General features: G+C 45.1%; 1 protein-coding gene and 1 non-coding gene across 2 annotated transcripts in view; one reads left to right on the top strand and one right to left on the bottom strand.

The window, feature by feature from the left end:
• Positions 1–8746, bottom strand: part of LOC135463995 (uncharacterized) — a 10588-nt gene extending 1842 nt beyond the window's left edge. Inside the window, exon 1 of the mRNA XM_064741468.1 lies at positions 8728–8746. Within this exon, the coding sequence (XP_064597538.1) occupies positions 8728–8746 (19 nt within the window). The remainder of the gene's footprint in view (positions 1–8727) is intronic.
• Positions 2464–2534, top strand: Trnag-gcc (transfer RNA glycine (anticodon GCC)). Its single transcript has one exon. It is a non-coding gene; the product is annotated as a tRNA-Gly (tRNA).
• Positions 8747–13605: the final 4859 nt, after the last annotated feature.

Raw genomic sequence — 13605 nt, 5'->3', positions numbered from 1 at the left:
TCTTCGATAACGTAGATTTAAAACAAAACTATTTCTGTGAATTTAACAAAACAATAATAACAAAATAACAACTTAAGCGTCTTAAGCGGTATGTAAAAATATTCTGTTTTGCACGTGTTGCAGCTGATATTATGGTGTAAGGTCTCAAATTGTCATCATGGTTATACCAGTCCATAACTGAATTAATTTAATTAAAAAAGAATAAACTAGAGGATCTACATAACTAGGTTACACGTAGAACCTCAGCTTGAGCGACTTGCCCTTGGAGGTACGTGTATAGGACACGTTTCGTAAATGTTTGTGGACATTTTGCGCCGCTGTTATAACCAGAGGCACACAATTCTCAGCAATTCGATTTTCGCGAGATTAGGTGCGTTTTTTAAGGCATAGCGTGGCGAAAAGAATTGGCTCACGGAGAACTCATTTTGTCGTCGTAAGACGTTAACAGCTGCTATGTTTACAAAATTTCCTTGAACATTTTACAGTGATTATGGTAAGCCTAGGAAACGCGGACAACATTTGTTGTCGGAAAAAAAAAAGATTTGCTTGATCCACACAACAAAACATCCTGGACCATTTAGGCTACGCGCGTGCGGATAACCAGAACAAGAATTCTTGAGTATGCGACCCCTTGATCCAAAGATTCACCTTGTTTAATTTGGGGCAACAAAAAATCCGGAAACAAATGAGGCCAGGCACAAGATTTCACTGGTTTAAGGGCAATCTGGATGGTTTGAGATCGTTGGTCGTCTACACCATTTTTGGGGCCAAATGGCCCTTGAGCGTATCATGTGACACTCTTTCGCCGCTTAAATCTTGAAAAATGGACAACAATGTTGCTCGTGTGCGGGTAACCGATATTGCGGATCATTTGACATCGGGATCTGAAAATCCGATTTTGGAGAACAAATTTTGCCCGTGTGCGCTAGGCTTTACAAATGATCCATAATTTGACATCTCCACTCCCTATGGAAATACAAGGCCCTTGCTAAACACAAGGCCACTGGTCATCAGTTCAGTAAAGTATTTTACGGGTATGCAAAATGGATAGGGCTATGTGTCAAAACACTTCACAGGTAGGCCCCTATCTCGATCTATGGGTATCGAATACCGTATACCCGTCAAGCTGATAAAGCCCACCTTGCTCAACAGTGGGAGAGGAAATTTTATGCCTGGAAAGATCGCCCGTCACTCGGTGAATAAACCCAAGTAACTAAATGAAAAAAAAAAAAATAAATAAAAAAAAAATAGCATCTGTAAAAACGTGGCCTTTCTGAAGGGTCGGTCGCTTAACTTCAGACTTATGATGTTTTAATTTTGGCCTAATTCTGGACCGGGCCAGAGTTTCATGAAGTGTACTTAGTGTTAGGTTGCCCTTAACTAAGTGCTCTTTATATGTTTAAAACATACGTTGTCATGGTAGTTATAAGGGCTTATAGGTTGTTTAGCCAAGTGAGGTCCCGCCCGCATTCTTAAACAGGGAAATGTCTATATGCCAACTTTCTAGACATCGAACTGCATGGCTGACAGGGATTGAAGCCCTACTAGCATTTATATTCAGCTTATAGTTGTTTGGTTATACTTCAGAGTGGTCTGTCAGCAACCCGCATATGGTCGTGGGTTTCCTCCTAGTTCAGCCCGGTCTCCTCCCACCATAATGCTGGCCGCCGTCTCGTATAAGTGAACTATTCTTGAGTACGGCGTAAATAGATAAACCAATCAATAGATAAATAAAACAAAATACTTCAGAGCCAGACTCAGGGTGGTAGGCGGGGGAAATGTAGCACATTAAATTGCTAGCCTTCAGGCCTGTATTATTGTCTGGTGGTAGGGGGCTAGTTTTCGCCCAGCAGCTTAGCTACAACACTCCTTTAAGTGTACGGCCTGCTCGCGGAGGACTAACCCTTACCCCACCCCCTATATGACGAATGTTGGTAACCCCTATCGCACCCAGTGGGACCAAGTGACAGACCTGCATATACGCGAGTTTTGGCCAAGTCTAACTGAGCACTGTAGCGTAGTCAGCCTGGTCCATTGCACGTGGCGATGCTGGCTGTCCAACAAGGTTAAAAACAACAACAACGACTAACTTATGATATCAACCTTGGCAGCTACTGACACAGTATAACTCATAGCGACACTAACATTATCCAGCAAACTGTTCTTGCATTGTGAGCAGCATATATGTGACAAATTGAGGAATTCTCAAGAGATTAAGGATTGGCCTTTGTAAACAGCCACTTCTTACAGTTCAGTTCTAAGGGAGATAATTCATCGACTTCAACGCTTGATTTATGATAGCACCGGTTTTGCTGGGTAACTCCATACATACGTGATATTTTTGTTGCTAACTTAAATTTCTCGACAGACTATGATTTGAAATTAATCCAAACGGGGGTAGGAAATAATAAATTAATTAATTATTACAATATATACTTAATTGTTGCCCTTCATGAACGTGAAGCATCGGTGGTTCAGTGGTAGAATTCTCGCCTGCCACGCGGGTGACCCGGGTTCGATTCCCGGCCGATGCAGCGGTGATTTTTTTTTTCTCTTGTCTTTCATTCTTTCTTTTGGTACATTATGGAGCAAACACATTTAGAGTTGACACAAGGCCACAAGTCGGTGTAAAGTATAGATGCGGACTGGGGTAACTCTTATCGAGCAACGCAGTTCCGAGAGTTACGAAGAGAAACAGCCCCAAATGTGTCGGACTGACAGTAAGGAACATTCACATGCGCATTAAATCTTCCCTAGCATAAATCATTGTTAGCCGCATGTTTCCACAAATTAACTAACCCGTGCTTAGGTGGCCTAACCATAAATAGTCCCTGGCAATAGCACAAAATTACAAAAAGGCTAATTTCCGGGTATACCCTACTGCGACCGACATAGAATCGGAAAAGGTGATTATTTTTCATGAGTTGATTCGATTGTCATGAATTTCTGCGTTCCTCGCTAAGAGTTGCTCCACTCCGCAACTAAATAAAGTGAACATATATATTTCTCTTCAGTCAGTAGTATTTGCTATGAATACACAGTGCGAGCAAATTAAATAAAAATGAAAAAAGAAAGGAATTAAATAAACATTTACATGCACAATTCTGGTGAGAGTGAATTCCTTAAGAGTCATTTTAAGTGTTTTCGTAGGTGCATAGCGTGGCAGTTTGCGAGCCAGCAAGCTAATTGCTTTTATATTCATAATTATTCTTTCAACATGATTTCGCAGTTGTCAGATATTACCGATTCAACGTGCTTGAATATCACCTGACGTGCTTGAATATTACCTGTCATGCTTGAATATCACCTGACGTGATCCCCTGACTCCCTTGAATATCACCTGACGTGCTTGAATATCACCTGACGTGCTTGAATATTACCTGGTGTTTGGGATTGTCTGTGTACTGCACATGTCCGCCTATAATATAACATTGGGTAGCTGTGAGTTCAAGTCCACCTCATGTTGGCTTCCTCTCCGGCCGTATAAGTGGGAAGGTCTGGCAACAGCCTGCGGATGACCGTGGGTTTCCACCGGGGTTTGCCCGTTTTCCTCCCACCATAATGCTAACCGCCATCATATAAGTGAAATATTCTTGAGTACCTCGTAAAACGCCAATCAAATAAATAAATAAATAAATACATAATAAAACAGAATATAATATAATGTAATATAATATAATATAATATAATATAATATAATATTGTGATGGTGTTATAAGGTTTGTTGCAACTGTACACCAGCCTTGTTTAGGCCTATTCAGCTGGCGCCTTAGCTGACTTTGAATGTGATGGTGTTATAAGGTTTGTTGCAATAAGATTTAATTTTAAGCGTTGTCCGGTGAGAAACCGCCTTCTCATTCCCATAAACCTTCGGCATCACCTAGTGAAGTTTGCACTCTCTGATATTTGTTATTTAGAAACTGCCGAAATGAAAGACAAAAGCTGTATTTGGTGAGATGAATGCGGTATGGGCCGAGACGGTATGCGTCTGTCTGACATAATTTGTGACACCGTCGTTGAATATTACATCGCTTGTAAATCAACTGATTTTCCGTCTGTTGTGGTCCGTGAATGATACAGGCCTGTTCCATAACACTTTGTGAAATGGTCCCTCGGCTACACGTAACTAAATCGTTGTAAACGATCCCAAAATGATGTCTTGTGCAATAGTTCTGTGTTATCATATGTCACTTCATGGAGCTACGTCACAGTTTAGGGCTTATCAATCTGATTGCAACGTGTTTGATTGGATAAAATTCTGGAAGGCTGAAAATGTGTCTGCCTCGACTTACACCAACCATTTATGTAGTATTGTCATATTATTCGGTGAAATCTCATTAAAATACTAAAAAAAGATACTTTTTGGAAGCTTGAATATCCTGCGTTCGAGTGAAATATGTTTTATATACTTGTATATACCACCTCAATTTTATTGACGACGCTAACACACAGTATGTCTGATAAGAACGACAGCTTAAAACTGCAGATGCAGTACAACAATATTGAAATTAAAATTTTCTCTTTCTTTCTTCTTATACTATGGCTCTTCTCCATAAAAAAAACAACAACAAAAAAACAAACAAACAAAAAACAGAACACAAAAACAGGAACAAACCTAGTTATATAGTTATTTAGACGACAGATTGGCTATCGATGGTGTTTTCAGCCAATCACAGGCTTTAATTCCAAAGTACTTATTAATGAAGAAAACGTCATATGAAGACAGTAGGGGCGGAGCCAAAGAAACCGCGCGCCGAGTGAGCAGACATTGATTGACAGGTCACCGACCATGTGACATAACAACGGCTGTTGGGTTGACACACTGACAGACCAGTGACAGGAAGAGAGGGCGTGGCTTTGTATGAAATAGTCAATCAGTCGTCTAAAACGATCGGCGGTCTACGCTTCGCTCCGCCCGTCATAATCGTGAAGACGTTGCATAAAACTACTTGTTTGTTTCTGCACCTGTGGTAGTCATTACACACTGGTCATTCATCCTTCGTACCCACCGCTTTGCTGGCTGATCACAAGTGTTCAATTGACGTACACCAGGTGTTCAAGTGACGTGCTAATTTCGCAGATTCCATTTAAAAATTGGCTGTTACACTCATCAAGATTTAAAATCGAATCTTTGTGTCCGTAGTCCAGCTCTCTACCATCTGAGTAATTGGTATTCTCCAGTTGATACTGCTAGTATAAGCGTTGGAAAGCTGGTCCCGTTACACACATCTATGGAAGCCCGGCTAGGCCATCATCATAACATCGTACTATATTCTCTCGGTTCTGACACTTTTCAACAACACCCCGTGGGGCGTAACGCCTTTTGTCTCGACTATTTATATGTTTCCATTTTCAGTATAGCGGATTAAATTTCACGAGCTACTGGATTTATTTTTTCAAGGCAATTTTTTTTATTTGCAATAATCAGAAAATATCTATTAAAGCTTCTAAATGAGTTTTTTCATATATCTGCACAAAATTATTTATTTAAAGCAGTACATAGTATATTTCTGGGGATTTGTTTTGCCTGCTGTGCTTGTTCAGAGAAATTGTGAAATTTTTTTGTTCATTTTCCTTAGACCACCAACCCGGATAGCGCAGTTGGTAGAGCGTCCGCTTCGGGAGCGGTAGATCCAGGGTCAATCCTGGGTCGCACCTAAGACTTTAAAAGAGGAACTTGTAATTTCCTCGCTTGGCGCTCAGTATTAAGGGGATACCGTATCGGTATAATGGCTCTGGAGGGCCGCTTACTTGCCTTCGGTAAGTCGTCTCAGTGAAGCAGCACTTGATAAAAGAGCGGTGGAAATCCGTCCTGCAACAAGGAGGCACATTACATACACCCTAAGGATTCCTTCGTCATCATATGACCGAAAAATTGTTAAGTTCGACGTTACAAGCACTCACTCTCAATAGACCAAGCTCTGCTGGTAAAGAGCGTTTGAAGGTTATATAAACTGAGAAATTTGCAAATTTCTTTCAGGCTAATGTAAGTTAACTTATTGGGTACCTGTAAACTCTGTTCGAAAAACTTACTGCTAACATGAACGATGAAACCAAGTAATTGTACATAGTAAACCGATGTAGTTTCTCACGGCACCATGTATAATGGATATTATCTTCAGGGCTTCATATAAGACCACATCGGTATCGTGAATGTATTAGTGAAATACATAGTTTTACAAGCCGCTACATTCGCGTCGCATACGTATCAATTAAGGTGAATTTTAATATTTTGAAAAATTCGTCCGACTTTAGTCGCTAAAATGGCGATTTCATATAACGAATGACTCTTGCCAAGCAATGAAACCATTGTATAAGTCAGTTACCGCCTTCGGTTTTGGTGCAAAAGTTAGATGATCACCTAGCCTAGGCCACCTTTTGTCGCTGGGCGATCATCGAGCTTGAACAGCTAAACCTCAGGCGGTAACTGTAACGTATTTTTCTTCATTCATTGAAATGAGCGGATCGTGGCTTCGACTTAACGGTTGAAGGGCTTGCCTTTCAATGCTGTGGAAACTGAGCTTTAGCTTTATAATTTCAATCCCGGGCAGGGAATTCGAGACTCACCCGCCTCCCAAACTCTCGGAGTGCCTCCGTGACAATGAACAATCGACAGGTCTCTTCGAGGCTGTTAATGTGGTCTTACACAGAGTTCAGGTGAAATCACATAAACCTTCCACCAGTAAGGGAATTTCGAGTTCGAGAAATTCTTTTGTCGTCGAAGATAATAACAGCCCTAGTGTGTGAATGGTGAAAAATGACAGGCAACCTTGTTGAAAATGACTTACTGATCACCTGTCTCACTCTTTTCAAGATGCACAAACGAGACCTCTTTCCTTTAGGAACTTCTCCATTTCACAAAACGTTCAGATTTTCAATTTCTCTTTCATTCAGTAGTCTAAATTACTTTTATGACACTTTTTACAGACGCCTATGTGATAGTGAATGGCATCAAACATAGTTGCCTAACATTTTTGACAGTTCACATGATACAGTTGGACTTTTTCTACCTTCAATGATGCAAGAGTTCGAACTCAAATCTCCCCTTTTACAGTATTCACCATGATCTAGTCCTAGACCAGTGACCTCCAAAAAATTAACATCACCGCACTGTTTAAACCTAATTCTGTTAGGGGGCGTACAATTTTTATTTAAATATAACCCTAACTGAGGTAAAGTCACATACTCCTTACAGCGCATGCGCGGGGCTCTACATTTTCCTTACATCACTGCCACTACCAGCAAAGCTTGTACAGAAACCTTGAACAACGCCGAGATCATTGTAAGGTCATTATAATTAAGCAGGAAGTGATGTCAGCTTATTTCCACAGCCGCAGATCTCACGATCTGCATGGGGGCCGGCCCGGATAGCACAGTTGGTAGAGCGTCCGCTTCGGGACCGGTAGATCCAGGATCAATCCTTGATCGAGTCACACCTAAGACTTTAAAAGAGGAAGTTGTAACTTCCTCCCTTGGCGTTCAGCATGAAGGGGATAGTGCAACGACTGGTTGACCCGTATCAGTATAATGGCTCGGGCGGGGCAGCTTACTTGCCTTCGGTAAGTCGTTTCAGTGAAGCAGCACTAAATAAAAGAGCGGTGGAAATCCGTCCTGCAACAAGGAGGCACATTACACGTACATGCACCCTAATGATTCCTTCGTCGTCATATGACTGAAAAATTAACAGTATTAATGCATGTTCACTGTAAAGTCTACCGGTCAACTACCTTCCATTTTTTGTGGAAGGCCTGTTGGTCGAGTGGTCTAGACGGTTGACATGTATTGCTGGCGGTTAGGTGCCTGACTCTGAGGTCGCTGGCTCGAAACCCGCAGTGGTCTCAGCCAAATTTCAGCACTAGAATCTGTGCTATATTCAGAAAGTGTAATCCTTATTAACGATAATACTGTTACTTAATCCCACTTTCTAAATGACATCTATACCTATCTGACTGAAAAATTGTTGAGTACAACGTTAAACCGCAAGCACTCACTCACTCGCTCATGATCTGCATGGGCTTATACAGGTATTTTAAGGTCTCAACATGTCCTGTTACACATTGCGATCAGCATGTGTGTCATTTTAACATTCTCTAAATCCTCGAAATTCTTTTTGATATTACTTCAACTGTTATTCCACCAGGGTGTCAATGTTTGTTTCCAGTGGATACCTGCTCATGTACAGGTATTTTTTGGTAACGAGTGAGTGAGTGCTTAGGGTTTAACGTCGTATTTAACCATTTTTCAGTCATATGACGACGAAGGAATCCTTAGATTGCATGTACGTGTAATGTGCCTCCTTGCTGTAGGACGGATATCCACCACTCTTTTATCTAGTACTGCTTCACTGAGATGACTTTACTGAAGGCAAGTAAGCTGACATACCCGAGCCATTATACTTATACGGGTCAACCAGTCGTTGCACTTCCCCTTAATTCTGATTTCCTTAATGCGGAAGCTACGACTTCCTCTTTTAAGGTCTTAGGTGTGACCTAATCCAGGATTGATCCTGGATCTATCGCTCCCGAAGCGGACGCTCTACCAACTGAGCTAGCAGACTAATTAGGCCTACCCAAGCAAGGTGTGTCCTTTCATCAATGTCATTACCTTCAAGTATCATTTTCACCAATTTCGGAAAATTTCAACAACGTGTCTCATTAGCCTTTTGAGTTGTGGCAAAGGGCCATAAAAGGAAAATTTCTTTTATGAGTTAGAGCTAGAGTTACTTACCTTGACCTTCAGTTGTCATCCCGAAGCGCAGAAGTTTCAAAGCTGTAGAGTTTGATCCGGTCTAATGCCGTTGACACACCAAATATATAGGGTTTTATTTCTATAATTGGCATCAGTTTGAATCGATTAGAAATAGGTAGACACACTGCCTTCCGATGAACACACGGGATTAAGCTAGTTCAATCCGGGGCTCAATACGGAATTAGTACCCTATTTGCCTACGAAAGTAATTCTGTGTAATTTAGGGCGTAAAGCCTACGATTTTTGATGTACAGGTGCTTTGTATCAAAATGATGGAAATTGGCTAAGCTTTGGGCAGGTATGAGTTTTAATGGTGAAAGCATGAAATTTTGGGCGAGACGACACAAGGAGACAGGTGGTGATTGTTACGATTGGCCGTTGCATATACATACAAAGAGTTAGAAGACCAACACCAGGGTTGACAACTGCACAGTAATCCTGTATTAGCGTCTGATATACCAGTACAGCGAGAGAGGACAACATGGACTGATGACGTCACAGATATTAGTGCAAAAATATATCGTAACATCTTTCCTTTTATTAAAGAAACAACGAAAGAAAAGAAAAAAGTACAAAGGGTACTTTAACATCACTGTAATGGAATTTCAAGTTCAGCAGCTGTTGGGAGAAGTTCACGAGGTGTTCAGTGTCAGCACAATTCGCTGCAGAGGTATATATCAATTATATTCTTCGCCTGAGTATTAACTGCATTAGAGTATTTCTCTGTTGATTACTAACCGGTATGCATTACTTTTTCATTCACCGGTAATAAATCGAAATTGAACTCATCTCTGAGTCTGCCTGACTAGATAAATGTCTAAGTTTAATTAGTGTCTTAATTCGACAACTGTTCGCTTCATAAGTCTCTTCTGTTACTATAGTTCAGTAGTCCGTTAAATGACAATGTTCACTTTACGGAGTCCATCAAATGTTGGGTAGTTCTAGACACACGTCCACTCCTGGTCACGGTCAATGGGCTTGACATCTAGAAACACGTCCACTCTTTGTCACGGTCAATGGTGTTGACGTCTGAACACACGTCCACTCCTGGTCACGGCCAATGGGCTTGACGTCTAGACACACGTCCACTCTTGGTCACGGTCAATGGGCTTGACGTCGAGACACACGTCCACTCTTGGTCACGGTCAATGGGCTTGACGTCTAGACACACGTCCACTCTTGGTCACGGTCAATGGTCTTGACGTCTAATCACACGTCCACTCCTCGTCACAGTCAATGGGCTTGACGTCTAGACACACGTCCACTCCTGGTCACGGTCAGTGGTCTTGACGTCTAATCACACGTCCACTCCTGGTCACGGTCAATGGGCTTGACGTCTAGACCCACGTCCACTCCTGGTCACGGACAGTGGGCTTGACGTCTAGACACACGTCCACTCCTGGTCACGGTCAGTGGTCTTGACGTCTAATCACACGTCCACTCCTGGTCACGGTCAATGGGCTTGACGTCTAGACACACGTCCACTCCTGGTCACGGACAGTGGGCTTGACGTCTAGACACACGTCCACTCTTGGTCACGGTCAATGGTCTTGACGTCTAGACACACGTCCACTCCTGGTCACGGTCAATGGGCTTGACGTCTGGACACACGTCCACTCCTGGTCACGGTCAATGGGCTCGACGTCTGGACACATGTCCACTCCTGGTCACGGTCAATGGGCTCGACGTCTAGACACACGTCCACTCCTGGTCACGGTCAATGGGCTTGACGTCTAGACACACGTCCACTCCTGGTCACTGTCAATGGGCTTGATGTCTAGACACACGTCCACTCCTGGTTACGGTCAATGGGCTTGATGTCTAAACACACGTCCACTCCTGGTCACGGTCAATGGGCTTGACGTCTAGACACACGTCCACTCCTGGTTACGGTCAATGGGCTTGGCGTCTAGACACACGTCCACTCTTGGTCACGGTCAATGGGCTTGACGTCGAGACACACGTCCACTCTTGGTCACGGTCAATGGGCTTGACGTCTAGACACACGTCCACTCTTGGTCACGGTCAATGGTCTTGACGTCTAATCACACGTCCACTCCTCGTCACAGTCAATGGGCTTGACGTCTAGACACACGTCCACTCCTGGTCACGGTCAGTGGTCTTGACGTCTAATCACACGTCCACTCCTGGTCACGGTCAATGGGCTTGACGTCTAGACCCACGTCCACTCCTGGTCACGGACAGTGGGCTTGACGTCTAGACACACGTCCACTCTTGGTCACGGTCAATGGGCTTGACGTCTAGACACACGTCCACTCCTGGTCACGGTCAATGGGCTTGACGTCTGGACACACGTCCACTCCTGGTCACGGTCAATGGGCTCGACGTCTGGACACATGTCCACTCCTGGTCACGGTCAATGGGCTCGACGTCTAGACACACGTCCACTCCTGGTCACGGTCAATGGGCTTGACGTCTGGACACACGTCCACTCCTGGTCACTGTCAATGGGCTTGATGTCTAAACACACGTCCACTCCTGGTCACGGTCAATGGGCTTGACGTCTAGACACACGTCCACTCCTGATTACGGTCAATGGGCTTGGCGTCTAGACACACGTCCACTCTTGGTCACGGTCAATGGTCTTGACGTCTAGGCACACGTCCACTCCTGGTCACGGTCAATGGGCTTGACGTCTAGACACACGTCCACTCTTGGTCACGGTCAATGGTCTTGACGTCTAATCACACGTCCACTCCTCGTCACAGTCAATGGGCTTGACGTCTAGACACACGTCCACTCCTGGTCACGGTCAGTGGTCTTGACGTCTAATCACACGTCCACTCCTGGTCACGGTCAATGGGCTTGACGTCTAGACCCACGTCCACTCCTGGTCACGGACAGTGGGCTTGACGTCTAGACACACGTCCACTCCTGGTCACGGTCAGTGGTCTTGACGTCTAATCACACGTCCACTCCTGGTCACGGTCAATGGGCTTGACGTCTAGACACACGTCCACTCCTGGTCACGGACAGTGGGCTTGACGTCTAGACACACGTCCACTCTTGGTCACGGTCAGTGGTCTTGACGACTAATCACACGTCCACTCCTGGTCACGGTCAATGGGCTTGACGTCTAATCACACGTCCACTCCTGGTCACGGTCAATGGGCTTGACGTCTAGACCCACGTCCACTCCTGGTCACGGACAGTGGGCTTGACGTCTAGACACACGTCCACTCCTGGTCACGGTCAGTGGTCTTGACGTCTAATCACACGTCCACTCCTGGTCACGGTCAATGGGCTTGACGTCTAGACACACGTCCACTCCTGGTCACGGACAGTGGGCTTGACGTCTAGACACACGTCCACTCTTGGTCACGGTCAGTGGTCTTGACGACTAATCACACGTCCACTCCTGGTCACGGTCAATGGGCTTGACGTCTACATAAACGTCCACTCTTGGTCACGGTCAATGGTCTTGACGTCTGAACACACGTCCACTCCTGGTCACGGACAGTGGGCTTGACGTCTAGACACACGTCCACTCTTGGTCACGGTCAATGGTCTTGACGTCTGGACACACGTCCACTCCTCGTCACGGTCAATGGGCTTGACGTCTAATCACACGTCCACTCCTGGTCACTGTCAATGGGCTTGACGTCTGGACACACGTCCACTCCTGGTCACGGTCAATGGGCTTGACGTCTGGACACACGTCCACTCCTGGTCACGGCCAATGGGCTTGACGTCTGGACACACGTCCACTCCTGGTCACAGTCAATGTGCTTGACGTCTAGACACACGTCCACTCCTGGTTACGGTCAATGGGCTTGACGTCTAGACACACGTCCACTCCTGGTCACGGTCAATGGGCTTGACGTCTGAACACACGTCCACTCCTGGTTACGGTCAATGGGCTTGACGTCTGAACACACGTCCACTCCTGGTCACGGTCAATGGGCTTGACGTCTAGACCCACGTCCACTCCTGGTCACGGTCAATGGGCTTGACGTCTGAACACACGTCCACTCCTGGTTACGGTCAATGGGCTTGACGTCTAATCACACGTCCACTCCTCGTCACGGTCAATGGGCTTGACGTCTGAACACACGTCCACTCCTGGTCACGGTCAATGGGCTTGACGTCTGGACACACGTCCACTCCTGGTCACGGTCAGTGGGCTTGACGTCTGGACACACGTCCACTCCTGGTCACGGTCAATGGGCTTGACGTCTGGACACACGTCCACTCCTGGTTACGGCCAATGGGCTTGACGTCTGGACACACTTCCACTTTTGGTTACGGTCAATGGGCTTGACGTCTGGACACACGTCCACTCCAGGTTACGGTCAATGGTCTTGACGTCTGGACACACGTCCACTCCTGGTCACGGTCAATGGGCTTGACGTCTGAACACGAGTCCACTCCTGGTCACAGTCAGTGGGATTGACGTCTGGACACACGTCCACTCCTGGTCACGGACAGTGGGCTTGACGTCTGGACCCACGTCCACTCCTGGTTACGGTCAATGGGCTTGACGTCTGGACACACGTCCACTCCTTGTCACTGTCAGTGGGCTTGACGTCTAATCACACGTCCACTCCTAGTCACGGTCAATAGGCTTGATGTCTAAACACACGTCCACTCCTGGTCACGGTCAGTGGGCTTGACGTCTAAACACACGTCCACTCCTTGTCATAATCAATGCATGGGCTTGACGTCACACGTCCACTCCTGGTGGGCTTGAAGTCCGGACACATGGTGTGGGATTGACTTGTTTTGAAGTATTTCCACTTCTCTCAAGCTCATTCGGTGTTACATCTTCTCGCACAGATTCCAGGTTGGTCAGTGATTTTCGCAGGTGGCGTCGATTTCGACTTACAACATTTCCGT

The sequence above is a fragment of the Liolophura sinensis genome, chromosome 3 (assembly GCF_032854445.1).
Source record: "Liolophura sinensis isolate JHLJ2023 chromosome 3, CUHK_Ljap_v2, whole genome shotgun sequence".
Lineage (NCBI taxonomy): Eukaryota > Metazoa > Mollusca > Polyplacophora > Chitonida > Chitonidae > Liolophura > Liolophura sinensis.
The sequence above is the reverse complement of the archived record's forward strand: the minus strand, read 5'-3'. Positions and strand labels throughout refer to the sequence as shown.